General features: G+C 40.1%; 1 protein-coding gene across 1 annotated transcript in view; it reads right to left on the bottom strand.

The window, feature by feature from the left end:
• PITPNC1 (phosphatidylinositol transfer protein cytoplasmic 1) overlaps positions 1–18133 on the bottom strand; it is an 83144-nt gene that overhangs the window by 21909 nt on the left and 43102 nt on the right. The window contains exons 3-5 of the mRNA XM_064395270.1: positions 16357–16445; positions 15911–15918; positions 6881–6952 (exon numbers count right to left, since the gene is read on the bottom strand). Of these exons, the coding sequence (XP_064251340.1) occupies positions 6881–6952; positions 15911–15918; positions 16357–16445 (169 nt within the window). The remainder of the gene's footprint in view (positions 1–6880; positions 6953–15910; positions 15919–16356; positions 16446–18133) is intronic.

The following is an 18133-nucleotide window of genomic DNA, read 5'->3' as shown; positions in this document are numbered from 1 at the left end:
AAGGCCACAAAAAGAAGCATAAGGCTCCCAATCTGTGTAACTGTATTTGCAAATGTGCAGAAACTGAATGGTGAGAACAATCTGTATCCTTAAGAAGATGATGTAGAAGCCAGATTATTAAATATTATATTGGAAAGGACTGGACAGGCTTTACATTTGGAAGCCAAGTAATTAATTGAGATTAAAATACACAATCAAATGGAAAACAAAGAGCAACATTCAGACTGAAGTGGCCTTTTTGCCATGGGTTTTGGCTTTATTTTGGGGGGAGTAACGTGACAGTTTTTTTACAATAAACATTTATATACTTCCCTTTCCTAAGAGGAATGAAAACTCAGTATGATTTAGACTACATCATCCCCAGAATGACAGAAAGTGGGAGAAAGGTTTCAGCTGGGTCTTCTTTATGACTGTCAATGGTTTCTTCTGGTGAAAATTAAAAGAAACTCAAAAAACAAAAACCAACCCAAAACCTTCCCCCAAAAAACCCCAAACTAATAAAAATAAAAACTCCAACAAACAAACAAAACCTCCCACCCAAAACCACTAAAAAAACCCCAACCAACATCAAACCAAACCAATCAACCAACCAGAAGCCAAAAGTTAAGTTCACAAACCACACCCCCCCACCCCCAGGCAGGTGATTCCAGAACCTCAAGAAAGACAGCTCGTACAGGATACTGCAGAAATGTAAGTCCTGGTGAATTAAATGTCATTCCTTTGTTTCCCTCGTGCCCTACAAGGACATGTCCTGGCACACGCTTTGCTAGCACCTCCCTTCTCCTGGTAGCCACAGTCAGAACAGAAATCAGGTCAGGATGTGATGGGAAATTCAATATCCTCTTTTCTACAAGCATTTTTTCCTATTTGTTAATTTTTTTCTATGTTTAGGCTAAGTTGCTGGTTTCAATTTTATTCAGATGTAGTTAATCTAAAATATAACTTTATGGCCAACCTCCACAGCTAACTTGGATTGGATATAAACAGCATAAAGCCAATTTCTGCTGAATGCATTTATTCCATCCACACTGGCAAACTCCTCACTCATCTGCACCACCAGGACTCCAAGAGTCACATCTGTGCCTCTGGCTTGGCTTTGTTTCATAATACATGATTCTCTCTTGTGATGTTTGTTTTCCATCTTCAAGAGCAAAGGAACCATCCCAGGGATTACCAGCTGGAAAGGTGTTTGGCTCTGTCATTACTACAAAATGCTTTTTTTTCCAGCCTAAACACAAGGAGTTTGTGGTCAGAAGGCTGTAAAGAGGCAGCTAATTCATGGCAGGGCTGTAATTGTGCTGAGGACTGCAAGAATAATCCTCTTCTTCCCTTAGAAAAATGCACAGAATATACTCTCCACCTTGAAACTCTCATCTCTGCAGACTGCCACGGCCAGAACCACTGGCTGCTCCTCGGTGTGTTGCTGCACACCTTGAGCAGGTTGTGTCACCTGCTTCACTGGAGCTCTCATTTTTCTGAGGGAAATTCTCCTCAGAACTCAGACCCATGGAGTTTATTCAGTGTGTAACTTTTCAATGAGTCATGTTCCAACCTCAGCTACTTCCAAATTCCCTAATTTCCTTTTGAGATTTACTTGGGCAGAGATTACAAGAGTTGACCAATTTCAAACCTGTTTATGGGATAAAACTATTTATGTGGACATGCATAATTGGGAGCAATTTTTCTATGGAAAAAGACTAAATCTGTCTTTGAGAAGAGAAAATTTGGCTCCCTGAACTGGCTGGGAAGATCCCTGTGTGCCACAGAGTAGGAGAGGCAGTTACATATTAATCTGCAGCCTTGCTCCCTGCTCCTTTTGATCTCTGTGTCATGACTCCCCTATTATTCCATCTCCTATAAAATATCTCATTAAGATTTGTGCTTTCTGGACAGAGAACTGGATTTTTATGTAATTATGTCAAAGTAGCTGTGCTTCCAGAACCGCAAGAAACTATCTATAATATTTACTGGGATTAGTTTTTTAAGTCACATCCAGTTCAGCTGCCAGATTTACTGACTAACTTCAGTAGTTCATTTAGAAAAATGAAAAAGTAGAGGCACAACCATATCACTTGTTCACACTCTGTCAGTGTGGGCCTTGTCATATGTTCTGTGATAGCCATATGTGCTCGGGACAGAGGATCTGCAGTTCAACAAAGAGAGCTCTTCCCTCAGGAGGAATTTCAGACCAACCTTTCCACTTGTTTGCCTTTATCTTTTCTGACTTCTTAGAGGGGGAAAAGCATTATAAAATCATGATTTATTCATTGCAAATTATGGGATACTCAGTACCATCATACAGGAGAAGTCCAGGTGCAAATCACCCTCAAAGTGTCCCTTGCTTGGGCTTTGCCATATTTTGAGTGATGCCCAGCAATCCCTTTGACAGTTTCCAGAATGAGATCCTGTGGTGCAGGTTAAACCAGGGCACAGCTGAATCCTTTCCAGCTGAAATCAGTGTTTCATGGCAGTTGCCTTAAATAGTGAATTTACATTTAATTTCCATGTGCTATATTCAAGTTTGTTACAACCTAGTTCCCCATTACTAAGACAGAAGACAAAAATAGAGGAAAAACCACCCTAAACTCAACCAAACTAGAAATGGATTTTCTTGTTAGCTGCCATATCTAAAATATATTTTATTTTAGTTGCATAATCAAGATCCAGACACTGAGTTTTCCAGAGAAAAATGTTATGCTACAAAGAGCAAGGCACTGGAAATTTTACATACAGTGAATTTTCATTATTGACAACATTTGAATTATTTGACAAGCTGTACTTTTTTTTTTTTTTTTTGCTTTTCCCAGACACCATCAGATGGCAAAAAATCACTGCCCAAATATCAGCAGCAATTAATTCTGTGACTGAAAACCAAAACAAAACAAATCAACAGAAATCAGTCAAACATAACGATCCTTGTGCAACAAATAGGAAAATGGAATATGTCTGTGATTCAGAGATTTGCTTGAGCAGTGTCTGTCCCCAGGCTGCCTTTGCTGCACCTTCAGCTGCCTTGCAGACGTTGTCCCAGTGGCAGAGGGTGACACGCAGGGACAGTGTGGCGCTGCCATGTGTGGCATGGCTGGGCACTGATTGCAGCAGCCACTGCAGCCATATGGTGTGGCCCTGCAATCAACACAGCTGATTGCAATGCACAGTTGGTGCTCCCCACGAGAAGGAAAAAGCCAAAATGTGTGTCTGTGGTGCACACTGAGACTGCAAGGAAAAGAGATGGGAGAGCGAGATGACAGCTCCTAAATCAGTCCTTTGTGACACAAATACTGAGCAGGCAATGGACTGTTGAAAGAAAATACCTGTCCAAATAACAAAGAGCTTAAGGAAGTGTTCTGGTGGAAAGCACACACCCAATTCATTGACACACAAGCAGTAGCTCCCACCCTCCTGCCTGCATTTCTACCGTTTCATTCAGTGCAGACCTGTAAGAATTCTCTCTGTAAGGATGTCCCTTATGTTGTAAATATTCAGAATACAGACTTTATCAATCTATATTCAAATTCCCAAAGTGCTGATTTTCCTTTAGGAGAAGGGTGTGATTACTGCCCTTTTACACTGCTCTGTGCCCACTGGGGCTCTTGGCACCTGCACTTCCCCCTGCCCAGCACTGCCAATGGAAGCAGCTCAGGATACAAAGGGAAGCAATATTTTCATGACTCTAGAGATGCCACTTCCCATCTCATCTACATCTCACAAAACATTCTAATTTTTAAAAATTCCATTTTGTCATTTAAAATAAAAATAAAATCAAAATAAAATTTCTCTTTAAGAAGCTGACTTTTAATTTAAAAGATCTGCAAGAGGAAATACTGAGTGGCCTGACTCACTGGTCCAGTTTCTGACAGTGTTAATGAAGCTGTAAAGCTACAAGGTAGCAGGGACAATATTTGATGTACTCACATGCTCATCCAACACTGGCTCTGTTTTTCTAAGAATAGAGTTGCCATGGAACAGCTACATGGGATACATTAAAATCAGCTGCTCTGAGCACAGAAATCACAGCTCAGTGGATTTATGGTTCTGCACTACCACACAAGGTTACCTAAATAAAGACATTTCTTGTCCATTGTTCTTTCTGTCAGTGTTTATATTTGTGCAAATCAACTGCAAACTTTAACAGATTGGAAAAAGAATGCTTTAACACATTTAAAATAGCTTAAAATGGTAATGACTTCTAAGACACAGAAAAATCAGGCTCCAGAGCAGACACCACCTTTCACTAGTATTACTACTATCTTCTGTCATGCCAAATGGGGAGAAAAATCAGTAGGAGCTTTGCATCAAGCTATATTGCAATAATTCAATAGAATTATACCAGACAACACACCATGTTAAATGAAATAATTCTAATAACATCCCAGCCTACCAAATGACAGGAACCCAAGACCATTTATATTGCTTTCTTCCATGGATCACTGGAATTAGTTTTAGTATCCTTATGTCTAAGTATTTCTTTTCACAATCAGTATCTACTTTATCAGACAGTATGGAAATGAAGAATAAATCAGAGTGCAAAGATGTAAAAAACCCCCTCTACAATCTAAAAAAATACTTTGAGAAATAGCTGAGTTAAAATCAGATTTGTATTATTGCCCTCATTACTGTAACATTAATATTCATTCAGTCTATTTTGCATTACAACTGCAAAATTTACAGAAGTATTTTTTGGATTCATTATTTCTTCATCAGATAAGGCTGATAGTTGCAATGAAGGAAAATACAGTGTATCTATGGAAATCTATAGGAAAGGGTGCTGTGCTTCCTGTTGTTTTCTACCCAGACAAACAGTGACATTTCATCTAAACTCGTCTGACACAAAGGAGACATGCACTTTGCAAGTTCTTAAGGGAGGTTTAAGCCTTCCCATTGAGCAATGGAGATGAGGCTGACTCCTGCTCCTAGTTCCAAGGGGTTTGGATTAACAGAAGCCTCTCCATATTTAGGAACCTTCCAGCATTTCCAGTCATGTCTGTGGTCCCAGATAAAGGTCATGGGAGCACAAAAATGTAGATCTTCCATTGGTTTACTGTGTTCACACCAGGGAACAGCACAGCTCTCAGAATTACAAAATCAGGGAAATTAGGGCTGGAGTGCAACCCTTAATTCAGCTGCTCTTTCTCCTCCTCAGTTCAAGCAGGGGTCAGTGAAATCTCTTAATCTAGGCAAACACTGGCTTAGTCTGTGCTGCAGGTGCTGCAATAGAAAGGTAATGTGATATTACCCCACTGGCAGTCTGGTAAAAATGCCATTGGAAGAGCTGGATTCAAGCAGAATAGAGTTTCTTTGATTTACATCAGTGGAGTATCCCACCTCTGTGCCACTTTCATCTGAATTCCCTGGCTGGATGCTGTTCAGGGCTTGATTCACAGTACTTTAGCCACAAGCTGACACACTGAAAGAATTCACTCTGCTTAAATAGCTTCAGTTCTTCCTCTGTCAGACAGCAGCCCAGATCATGTCAGCTCACTGCTGACATTATAATGCACCAGAAAATTAGTCTGCACCCTCCCAAAACCAAAGGTGTGGGCTTGCTCTGAATTAAAGTGCTGCCAAAAAGCAGAAGTGAACATTAAAAAGTGCATAAATTACACAATGTTCATCTAGCTGGTAATGTAATACACTTCTTTTTAACTCACTCGCTGATCTGGCTTAGAGTAGCAGCGACTGTGAGTGGCTGGTATCTGGTGGTTAATAGATGATCCCTGTCATGTTCCCAGTGGGAAAGTGTCTGCATGCCAAAAGCATTATTCCAAATTCCACCTTGTTCTTGTACATGTAATTACTCTGCCATAAGCAGTGCAACAGCTGTCAGCCTCATGAACAGGCAGCCCCAGGGGGCTGAGGGAAATGCACCTCCCACCTGGAGAACAGAACACCTTCCTCTTACCAAGGCTGCTCGAGGGACACCCCAAAACACTGCAAGGCTGTGCTCAGACCCCTTCAAATCTGCTTGCCTGCCTTTTTCCTTTTCAAGAATGAGTTCAAACACCCCAACACTGGGTCCCTACTTCACATCTCAAATTTCCACACATTTAAACTTCGTTTAAGAAAGAAACAAGAAACCTCTTCCCATAAGTCTGCAACCAATGCATACCAAAATGAAACAGCAATAAACACATTTGTGTATGAACCCAAGGGTTCAATCTTTACATGCTGAGCTTTAGTGAAAGTTATTCTTAATTTTTTTGCAAGGTAAAAGCAGACTCTGCTTTGCTCTCTGCACAGCAAAGTCTGCCTGACCTCCTGCCCTCTGCTCCTGAGCCTCTCTGACCAGCAGCTGCTGGCTTCTCACTCCCACCCTTCCTCTGCAGAGGATTTTACATAGTTAATTGTCCTTCTCATCTCTAAGATCTACCTCTGAAATTTTTTAACTTTGGGTAAGTGACTGCCAAAAGCATCAACCTAAGTGCACAGCCAAGCTGCCTTCTGAGATCTCTCATCTCTGCCCATTGTTTATAGTTTCCTGTTTGTTCTTCCTGACACCTCCTTGGAATTCAACCCCCTTTACTCAGAGATAATAATGTGAAACACAGAAAGTGGAATACCAGCACACCAAAAAAAAACCCCAGTCATCTTTTCTTTACTTTCCATAAATGTTCATCATGACTAAATTCACATATGTCAATTATGCTGTGTTTAGAGGAGGAATAGAAGAGGCAGAAAGGAAGGTGTGTGCACAGATCTTTCATCTCCTGGTACTTCACAGGTAACTCCTCTGCAGCTGCTCAAGACCAGGACACCCAGGGAGGGGCAAAGGCACAAGTTTGATGGGGCTTTTTCCCAAATGGAGAGACCTCCAGGCCCCAGACAGACTGTGGTTAACAAAGAGCATTAAATCAACTTTTGCACAAGGTGCCGTACTTACACTGTCGTTGCTCCCTTTGTTGTCCTCGTATTTTGTCTCTATATGAATGGAGAATTTAGGCAAAAACGAACACTGCAACAAAAGAAAAGTATGTTTAACACAAGAAATATGCCTTGCTTCATCAGCTGACACATTCAGTACATCCCTTTGGGTATCACCTTTCTTATTTTTTTCAGATTACTTCAAGAAAAAGAGTAAATGTTCCCAGAATGTAAACCTGAAAGGTCTGATGATTCTGGAGGGATCCAGAGATTCTATCTAAAAGCTGAAAATTATAATGAAGATATAAATAAATCAGTATAAGCAGTCTGTAGTAATTAGATGCAATGGTTTTCATGCTCACTATGCCCAAGAGTATGAATGTCCTGAATGTCTTGTTAGAAATTCAATTCACTAAGATCTTGAGGGCCCTCATTATAGACCAGTCTGTCCCCATATAGAAAAACCCAAGGACACTTCACCAGATGCAGGTTCTGACCAAAGAGACAGCAATGCTTTCATATGTGAGGGCTTTTTCTTAATTTTCAGTGAGGAATGAATTTTAGCATCCTTTCCTATTAATGAAATTTAGGTGGATTATGAACTCCTGTGAAAATTCCTTTTTACTAAATCCAAATAAATCTTTAGATAATAATAAAAAAAGGAAAGAAAAAAGAAGAATACACCAATGTTTTCCTGTTAAAGATTAATATTCTGTATTTACATGGGAATAAATTTATTTTTCTGAGGATTGCTTAGCTTAGTTGGCTTATGAAGACTAGAATTTGTAATACTAGGCAACATAATCCCATCATAATAAATATTTCAAATATATTTTATTTATAAATTCACAGTTCTTCTTTCAAAGCAAGTTTGCAGACAGGCAGATAGAAGAGCTGTCTAACCAGCTCTAAATGACACTAGTTCAGCATCTTTCCCATTAGTCACCAAGGCTTTCCCTGCATTCACTGCCAGTTCCTTTGTGATGCATCACTAATCCCCTGTGGCAAATGACTCCTTCATGGGCTGTGCATGCAGGTTATACAAGGAGGGTGTTTGGACACCTCAGCTGCTGCTGGTCCAAGTCCAGGCATGAAACATTCAGAGAGTTCCTCAAGGGAGGGGCTGGTGAGTGAGGTGAGTAAGGGAGGAGGGTGTTTAGGAGGCCAGGTGAGTGCAGCAGCTGAAATCTAAGGCAGCTCCTTGGAGACTGCAGCAAAGACATCCCTCCATCAATGGCTATCACCCTGCAAGTCATTGCTCAGTTTTCTTCTGATCACAGGACATCCACTATCGATCAGCACATCTAGAATCAATCCTTGTCAAAAAAAACAAGTGAGAGATTCCTCAAAATAAGGTTCTGGTGCCGTGGAAGGCAAAACCCCCTTCATGCTGTTGATCTGAAGCACAGCTGCAGTTTCAGAGGGAATTATGAATAAAACCAAATGTCAGATTTCCCTTTGACCTCGGTATTAAAGAAATGCCTGCTATTTTCAATCACTGTCAGGAGGTTGCCAGCAATGAGTCAGGTCATGACACCCAAATGTCACCGTTCCATGTACTGAACGTGAGGCTGCATTGGGCTGCCTGCAGCAGCTCAACAAGCCACTGCTTGAACCTAGCTGTTGATTCCTGTGACCCAGAATCTAAACTCTAATTAAAACAAGAGATCTTCTAACCTTGTATTTCAAAAAGGAGCATTAAGAAAAGACCAAGGTTCCTTAGACCAGCATAGAAGAATGGTGCCATTTACCTCAAGCCACCTCATTAGAGAGCCACTTTCTGTAAAGCCACCCACAGGCAGCCTCCCTGTGTGTTTAGCATGAAGGAGAGAACTGTTAACAACCTAATTTGAGATTATAAATGGCAACATGGGTTTACCCCAAATGAAAATTCAAATTCACCAGAAGTCCTCCACCGCAAAAATCTCTCTCAGAAACTCAACTGGCTGGCAACCACTGCTCTAGCAGCTGTGGGGGGTCTCGCTGCCTTACAGGAACACTTAGCAGGGTCCAAATTTTTGAACATTTCACAGAATGTGTCTCATGATTCATCAGCTGCACTCTGACTAATTGGCAGAGGGCTCTGGCAGAACCAGAAAACTGTTTATGCATCATTCAAAAGACTATTATTCATTGTGCAAAAAGTTGGGTTTTTCCCCTCAAGTGGCGGCATATTTACTTAACTGGGGATTAAAATTGTTATGCAACAGTCAGAAACAAACTGGGGAATGAATAGTAGGTAATAAACCTTTTAGGAGATTCTTATTTTCTTCTGAGCACCAGTCCCTTTCTGCTCTGCCTCCTCTGGGGCCCGTGTTCTTCCAGCACTGACCCGGAGGCGATCGATCCGAGCGCACACAGGAATGCACAGGGCACTCTTTCCAGCCCTCCATTTCACTGCCTCTACAGCTCGCAAGGATCCTCTTGGGAATGAAATAGTGGCAAATTCAATCTTTAACTTGAAATTCAACTTAAGTTCTACAGAATCATTCCAAATCTTCGGTCACAGGGTCTTCAATGATAAGGTGTCTTTGTGTAAAGCTCTCAAAGGAGGCATCTCCAGGTATTGTCACCTCCAGACTTTTTAGATGTCTTATAAACTCCTTTAAAATTTTTATACCTTAGCACATCTGTGACACTCAAAAACAAATAAGGGGAATATTCAGGGGGTTTTGTTTGTTCTCCTAAACTTTCTATATTTGGCACCTCAATTTTGGAAGAACTAGGAGAGGTTTAAGGCTCAAGAGAGCACCAGTGCAATAACAGGAGAGTGAAGCAGTAATTACCCGCGTGAGCAGGGGCATTTCCACCTTAGAATGAAGGGAATGAAAGCAGCATATGGAAAGCACAGCCCCCAGTAGCGTTTGCAATTCCCTACATATAACCTCTCGAAAAATACAAGGCCTATTTTTAGCATGATGATTGATTAGCGTTGCCATAGCAATAAGCAACACTTACAAGAACAGGGTAGAACCGAGGTGTGCCAAAACACTTGCCAAAGTCTTAAAGAGACAGTCAAACACAGGCAGGGTGTGACAATTATTTAATGAAAAGGGCTGTCAAATTCACCTTTGTTAGTAATTGCACCTGAGGTGGCTGTGGGAATTACTGCAGTTGGCAGCAAATATGTTGGTCTGAGAGAGGCTTCTTCACCCTCTGGAACCTGCTTTGTGTGAACGGTGCCAGTTCATCAATGCTGGTTTCATTTTCCATGTGGTTTCTGCCTGCAGAATGTTCAAAGACCTGCTAGAGACCTCATCCTTGCTCTTCACCTCTCCTGTTCCTTGTGAATATTAATCCACAATCCTTGGCAATTATTTCTGCACTGTAAAAATTAATCCCACTTTTTTTTTTTTTTTAAGCAGCAGAAGCATATTTCCCTAAATCTTAACATAAAAGCCCAGCAAGGCAGACATTTCATGCAAATGTTCTCTCTTATCTTCCACTACTTCTCAGACTGATGATTTTTTTATAGGGTCACATATGCATTGTTTTGACAACACAGGTGGAACTGGATTCTTTAGAGAGTGATCTCCATGGAGCCTAAAGACAAAGAACAGAGTGACTGCTACAATGAGGTGAGAGTGTTCAAGGAAATGAAATCTTTTCCATAGGGTAACTCCCATATATCACATCCTTTAAATTCAATTTTTTTGCGTGTTATTTTGGTATTCAGGGGGTAACAAGAGCATTTCTTTAATGAAGATCAAGAACCTGGGAAAGAGAAATGGAGTCCCAATTTTGTTGTGAGCTACAAAGGGGATGTGGGACTGTGGGGTGATGGAAGGTGGAATATTTAGTGTTTTTTGGAAAATGGACAATGGGGAGTTATTGACTCCCCTCGGATTGCTGCAGACAGAGCTGCTGTGTGGCCAGGTCAGCCAGGCACAAACCAGCATCAATCAGGGTGACAAGGCTGGAAGAGAATAGACGGAAGGGGCTGGGCAGGGTGATGGCATTTGGAAGATGTGACTCAGTGAGAGGGAGGAGAATTTGGAAAGCAAGATAAACACAGGAAGGTGGCAAACAGCAAACGAAAGTACTGCGGAGTGGAAAGGAAAAGAACAATGCAAAAACAGGGCTTGAAAATAAACAAGGGAGCAAAACTCTCATAAACAAGGCGAGGAAGAAAACCACTGTTTGTATTGTGTACAATAACCTGAGATGGAACGATGAGTAACAAGTTGCCTCCAACCGCTATAAAACTCTTATCTCTGGCTTTGCCTTCCCTTAGGATCTCTTTCTTTGATACATGGGAACAGTAACCTGCTTATTGAAGAAGAAATGAAGTGAAAAGCAGCGTGCACAAGTGGAAATGACAGTCCCATCCATCAGAGAGGGGGCTGGATTGCTTTGGAATAAGGCAGTGCTGGAAAAAGAGGAATTCTCCCAAGCAGTTTGAGTTACTTGTTTCAATGGGATTAAGCTATTAAATGAGAATACAGGTTTGCAGCTCTCTAAAAAATGAATTATTTTTTTCTTATAAATACTACAGAGGTCCTTCCTTTTGCTGAAGCCTCTACTAAGGGAAATAAATCTGTGTTTTCCCAGGACAATGGCATCAGTGAGCCTGTTTTCTGAGCTGGGGAGGTAAGATGGGAGGATGCTGGTAGTAACTTTGCATTAGGCTCTAATCCTGCAGTATGGATTCTTTGTACTTAATTTTTGATGCAGACTCTTCAAATCCTCAAGTTGCAAGCCCTGAAGAGTGAGGGGTTAGGTCCAAATTTCATGGGCTGGAAATCAGATAAGGAGAACACAGGAAAAAACTCTACAGCAATGTTTATCTGAAACAACTGTTTTCCTTCTCAAGTCATCTCATTATAAAAATAACAATACAAAAACATTCCTTCCAGATAATTTACTTCATGGATAAACCAGCAGCTAAGTGAAGCACAAAACATGCCTGTTCTCAAAAGTAATCAGAAACCAGCAGGTCAGTAATGGACTATTTAGCAACTCTCACTCTGGGGCCTTGACACAAGCAGATGACATAATTTTATTTTCCTCAGTCATTTGCTGTAGAAGAATAAATGTCATTGTGATAAATCACCAAAGGAATCGTTGTCTCCTGCTTTCTGTTCCATAACTGATTTTCATAAATATTCTGGGTTTATATTCTATTCAAGAGGATGTTTGGGACATGTTGAAGGAATGCTCCTCCTCCTTGAACAGAGCAAACAATGCCATTTAATGTTTGTTTTGTCTATATAATTGTGAAACTAACAATTGTCCATAAATTATGCACAAAAAATTATCCAGCTGTTTTTAAACTTCAGTCCCAGAATTGAAATATTGCTAAAACCACCAAAGCCATTCAGGTCAGGCAAATCTGTTTGAAGTGATTCTTGGTAAACACTTGAACTGCACCTTCAAATCCAGAAGAGTTTGCTTAAATTTTCTTTGTATTTTTCCTAACCACTTTCTATTCCAGCCTGAGAGCTAAGCTTTGGCTCATTTTCAGTGTACTTCGATCACATGAAGATTTTGTACTATGGCTTAGTCACCAAACATGATCTGATTATTTGTTTGCTTGAGGCTCCTCTCTTTCTTTGTCCAGAATCTCCACTGTCACTTGAGCAGGTTGAATGGATATTTGCTCTGTGCTGTTTATTTTCTAACAGGATCCCAATGCAGGTAAAGAAACTTAGTTCTATGCAAATCTTCTTCGTTTGCTTTGCAGTAGACACACGTTTGCTTTCTAGTTAATTATTTCTAATCTTGCTGGGCAACCTCAGAAATAAAAATAACAAAGCCTCCTGAAAGTTCAGTTGTTCTTGCCACTGTGAATAGCATAGCTATTTTCCACTAAAGGTACATATTTGCCGTGATAAGCTGGCACACAAGGGGTTATTGAGAGCTGCAAGGCATCTTGTCTCCATCCCCCAAGAGAAAAAGGCCCCAGCCCCTGACTAGCAAAGGAATTCTTCCCAAAGCCAGCAGCTAACAGCACCCATTCCCCAGGAGCAGGTGCAGCTGGGCAGGAGGCACCTGACCACACCAAGTCCTGGAATTGCTTTGGAGTGGAATCCTTTGGAGTTACTCCTATAGGGCTGCATTTCTGCTGCATCCTAAATCACAGGTTTATTATCTTAACATCAACCTAATCACAATATAAATGGATTTGTAGATAAACCCCAAACATGTATTTTAGCAAGATATCTTGTCAGGCTTCTAATGACAAAATCAAAACCAAAGCAGCTCCAGTGTCTATCTTGAAGACACTTTCTCACGTACAGGTCTGAAGTAACACCCCAACCACCAAAACTTTGAACTTTACAGGAATATCTTATTCTCTAAATAGCACCCCCAAATCTGGATGACTTCCTTTGGCTTCAGCTCTTACAGTATTTTTGACTTCCTCCTCCCTCTCCTTGTCAGCAGGAAGCTTTCAAGGATTAGCTCCAGCTCTGGTGGGACAGTCCCCATGTGTCACCTTCCTGAGAGGAAATCTTTTGTATGGCATTTTTAACCAGGTGCATTTGCAAATGCTCTCCTGATGTGACCCTACAGCACAAATTGCACCCCACAAAAGCATCTCTTGTGCAATAGTTCTGTTAAACTCATTATCCCAAGTGTGGCTTTCCATGTTGTTAACATGGTTGTCAATACCCAGTAGCAGATGTGGTGTTTGTTGTCAAATTTAGGGGGTTGCTGTGTAACAAATACCATTGCTTAAAGCAGATGCCATCATAACTGGATCCAGATTACAGAGGACTAATATCATGACAATATAATTTCCATTCCTGTTTTCATGCATCCAATTGCTCTTGGCTTTTTATACAACCATGGCACAGAACAATACTCTGAAAATTATTTTTCAATGCCTGATGAGCAATTTTTTTCTTAGGTGTCCTAATTTCAGATCTTTAAGAAGGTAGTATTTATGAATTCCATAATATTCCCAGGAGAATCAGATTGATGAAATTATTCCATACTGCATTTCTAAATGCCAGAGTATGGGCTTGAATGCTATTTCTCAAAAACTTACATATTTTAGAACTGAAAAACCTTAACTGTCAGTAAGGTTCAGTCTGCTGTTCACATCCTCTTCCAAATCACTAGCACACACTGAAATAACATGCTGAGTCTTTAAGGTCCTTCTCTTTATTTAGAGTGGAATTTACAAGGTTAATAAGGTGTGAACATACCACAGAGCAGTACGTACTTGACTCGATAAGATTATGCTTTATTTATCCAATTATTGGCCTGCCTTTAGAATGAGTTTTCCTTGCAATGAGGCTCAATTTGACTCTCACCATTTCTCACAGACCCTTCAGCAATAATTTATGATCTTTAAGAAAAGGGTTTTCAAGCTATCTTACATATTTTGGGCAATGTCTGTGGGCTTATTCTTTCTTTCAGAATTCTCTAATGAATACAGAAGATCAAATTTAGAGAAATATTGCAGACAAGGATAGCAATTATTCCCAGTGGTATGTTTAACATTTTTGTTCTAGATTCAACAGTTGGAGGCGAAGGCACTGTCTCTGTTTTCCATGAAGATAAATTCATAGCCTATCAGCTCCATTAATACATATTTTAGATTTTTTCTGAAGTACAGTTTCCCTTATCTCCTCCCAGTACTTCTAGTTCTGTTTCCTTGCACCATGGTAATTAGTCCCCAGCTCCCCTAGGCAGTTACAGTGTCAGTGATTGTTTTGCCTACCTTTTACATTTCTGGACTGATTTAATTTTTCTTTATATGTCTCTTCAATGCTGCAATCACTTCTGCTGATGCTCTTGAACATTTCTGTAGCTGTGCCTTCCTCCAACCTGCACCAGGTGTTGTTTCACCAGACCAGACAGAGATCACCTCCTGATTCAGGTTCTCTGAGTACAGCACTGCTGTTTGGCTTTAATAATGTATTGCATTTCAAATTTAGACACATATTCTGTCTGCCACCACCCTTTGCATCATCCCCACTTGTCTCTCTCAGTTAAAGAAAAAAAAAATCACATTAAAAGATTCAAATTTACTTTCAGTTAAAGAAAAAATTTACCATGGAGAGATATCAGTGCAACACAGCAAATGTCAACTTCCCAGCCTAAAACTAAATGTGCTATCAAAGGTAAGCCTTAATTAATGTGAACTCTGACAGACCCTACCAAAAGTCTCTTCTGGCAAAACCAGCTGAGAATCTGTCCCTCATCACTGCTGTCCATTCTGGGACATTTGGGTTTCCTCTGACAATCAAATGAATATTCTACATACCTGTGGCACATATTGGAAAGCACAGTTTGTTGCTTTGGGTTTTCAAAGCTGGCTATCACAGCTGCAGGTCTTGGTCTCTAGCTTTCAGATCTGAGCCTTTAAATTCCCTTTTTTTTTCTTTTTATCACACTAATTTTTTTTTCTCTTTGTGCTTTATGAGCTTTTAAAAACTCTGCACAAATATTTTGAGCACTGCAGAATTAAGAGAAACATCTGCATTATGTTTTACCTGCAGTCAGAAGTTCAAGCTAAATCAAAGGAGGAGTTTCTGAAAGGTCCCTTCACCTGGAAGCTCCTCACCTTCCAAAGGCTGCTGGAAACTTATTGCCATTATCGAGGCCAGCATATTTAAACAATTTTTTCCTCATGATTTATGTGCTATATTTTGCCTTAGTTCTGTGAGAGGGAATAGCTGATTTTTCTGGGCACTGTGCCCAGATTATCTTTAATTTTGTCTACAGATTGTACAGTTTCCCAGATACTATACCAGAGATGAGCATTTTATAAGTTAATAAACCAATAAATAAAATCTGTTCTCATGTCTCCATGTAACAATTGGAACCTTGAAAGCCTCACCCTTTTTAATAGAAGGTTCTCTTTCTTACAGTCAGGAAGTACAAACATATCAAATTATTTTGAAGTGATAAAGAAAAATAATTTATAGGATCCCCTTAGAAATACTTCAGATTTCCCTTTAAAGTGCTTAAATAACTAAAGTTTCATAACTGAATGCATTATAAATAAGTTATATTAAGAAGGGATCAGATTGAATTCCACTACAATATTTTACATAAATTTTCTATTTTTGGAATAAAAAGAGGAAGAAAAACTTACTGTGTATTCTGATTTCCAATTGTCCATTTGTAAAAAAGAAAGAAGAGGGAAAAGAAAAAAAAGAGAAACATGAAATAAAACAGTGATGCAAGATCCTTACAGTAAACACAATTAATAATAAAAATGATTGTGTCAGGTAGTCTGCAGATTTATATTTGACTAAAGTCTAAGGGACAATAAAGGACACAAGTCAGACAATTCCAAGCACACAATGTTTTCTTTGCAAGCAAGAAATTGCAGAGATACAGCACCAGTTTCTACTTATCCTTACTTTATAATCTTCATTTCCTGATACCAGTAAACATAAGATGAAAAATATATTCACTTCAACAGGAGTTGTTAAAGAGAATTGGTGCTTGTAATTCAATATATAACTTGGAACTTCTGAAGATAAACTAAATATCCCCAAACCACAAAGCAGCAATCATTTCTGACACATTCCTTACCTGTGATTGTGTAAGGATAATAATTCCAGGCCTTCTCTGTAACGTAAAATATTTTGGGAACAACTGCTCTAGCCCAGCTAGGCAGTTTGCTGAAAGTAAAAAGAAAATATAAAATCAGAATATCTTATGACTTATGACTTATATTGTTAGAATATATTATTACTTAGTATATACTATGATGTATTGTAGAAATAAAGATATTCCAAACATGCCCATCATTTGTGAGGTGTTTGAGGGAGGCAGCAGGACCCAGACTTCCCAGGAGCGTTTTCATTCCTGCTCAGCTGAGCTCCCCTCTCAGAGGGAGCAGATCAGGGCCGGAGCTCCAGCCTTCGAGGGGGCTGGGCTGGGGATGCTCATTTTGGGCATTCCTGGCCTGGGACCTCCGGCCACACTCCACAGGTGAGGCCAAACAAGGTGTCCCGGTGGCAGCGTGTGCTCAGCCACAGGGAGGCACTCTCTAACAAGAGGTCAGGGGGAAATGTGGGATTTCAGGCCACTTCGATCCCCAATCCATTATTTCTTCTTACAGATTCTTTTTTCTTTTGTCGTGCTCTCTGGCAGCCCTGAAACCCCCGTGCTCAGCTCACCTGGCACGCAGCTGTTCCCACACTACCAACACCAATTCCTGAGTAGGAAGCTTTTATATTAAAATTAACAGATCACTCAAAACACCTCGTGAGGCTGGTAGGCAGCATTAGTCCCATTTTGTTGATGGGAAGAGTAAATAACAAAAGTGAAGAGAATTAATGGAACTGACGTTACAGCTCAGAGCTCATTCTGTCAAGAAAACTCACCAGTGCAGTGGTGCAAAGGCAGCAGAATCAGAAATCAAAGACATAGATTCACCATTTGAAGGGTAATTTAATACTGTGGAAAGGTGGCAGCATTTTTTTACCCTAGCTCTTGGATCTCTCCTTTCCAGCACTCTGGTCACAGAGGGTACCAAAAACTGATGAACAAACAAATATTCCAAAAGGCAAGTTCACTCTAATTCATCTTTCAACCCTCTCTTAATGACTTCAGTTATAAGCACTGAGGCTGCCAGGAACAAAAGATGCAGAACTAGTTATTCCAAGGACAGCAGACCTTGGACACCACAAACATCCCTGTGCTTGGGGGACTCAGTTCAAATGGTGCTGGTCTGGCAAAGCACTGAGCAGGGCACCCAGGCCAAGACTGAATCTGAACTGAGCTGCAGGAGATGCTTCCAAACCTCAGTTTCCCAAGTGTAAATGTTTGAAATAGTTCTGTTTAGATAACTGCGTGCAGAAAGTAAATTAACTTTCCATATTAGCAAAATTCTGAAGAAAATACATTTGGGATCATTAAGGCTTATTTAACCATGATCTGGCTACATATAAATATTTTATTTGTCCAGAGGCAAAATGCAGACGTTAGTACATTATATACAGATTCAAAGCCGAGTGAATTGACTTTTGCTCTTTGATGACATTGCTCAAAACTGGATTATTTTCTTTACATAAACCTTTCTTGTGTACAGACTTTTAAGCAGTATTTTACATCCTGCATAATAGACTTCCCTGTAGCAGATCTTCTGTTTATTTTGTCATCCTCTGTCAGTGCTTTTATAAATGCTTCCCTTACCCCTGCTAAACTTTGCTCTGATGCCTAAATCATAAATACCAGAGGATGCAGACTTTCAGCTTCTGAAAACATTGCTCCAGCAGGAGAGAAGAGGCAATAAACAATTCTAAATATAACTAAGGTTATACTGACACCAGAAAACATACATCTGCTCATTTTGCACTTTTTT

The sequence above is a fragment of the Passer domesticus genome, chromosome 20 (assembly GCF_036417665.1).
Source record: "Passer domesticus isolate bPasDom1 chromosome 20, bPasDom1.hap1, whole genome shotgun sequence".
Lineage (NCBI taxonomy): Eukaryota > Metazoa > Chordata > Aves > Passeriformes > Passeridae > Passer > Passer domesticus.
The sequence above is the reverse complement of the archived record's forward strand: the minus strand, read 5'-3'. Positions and strand labels throughout refer to the sequence as shown.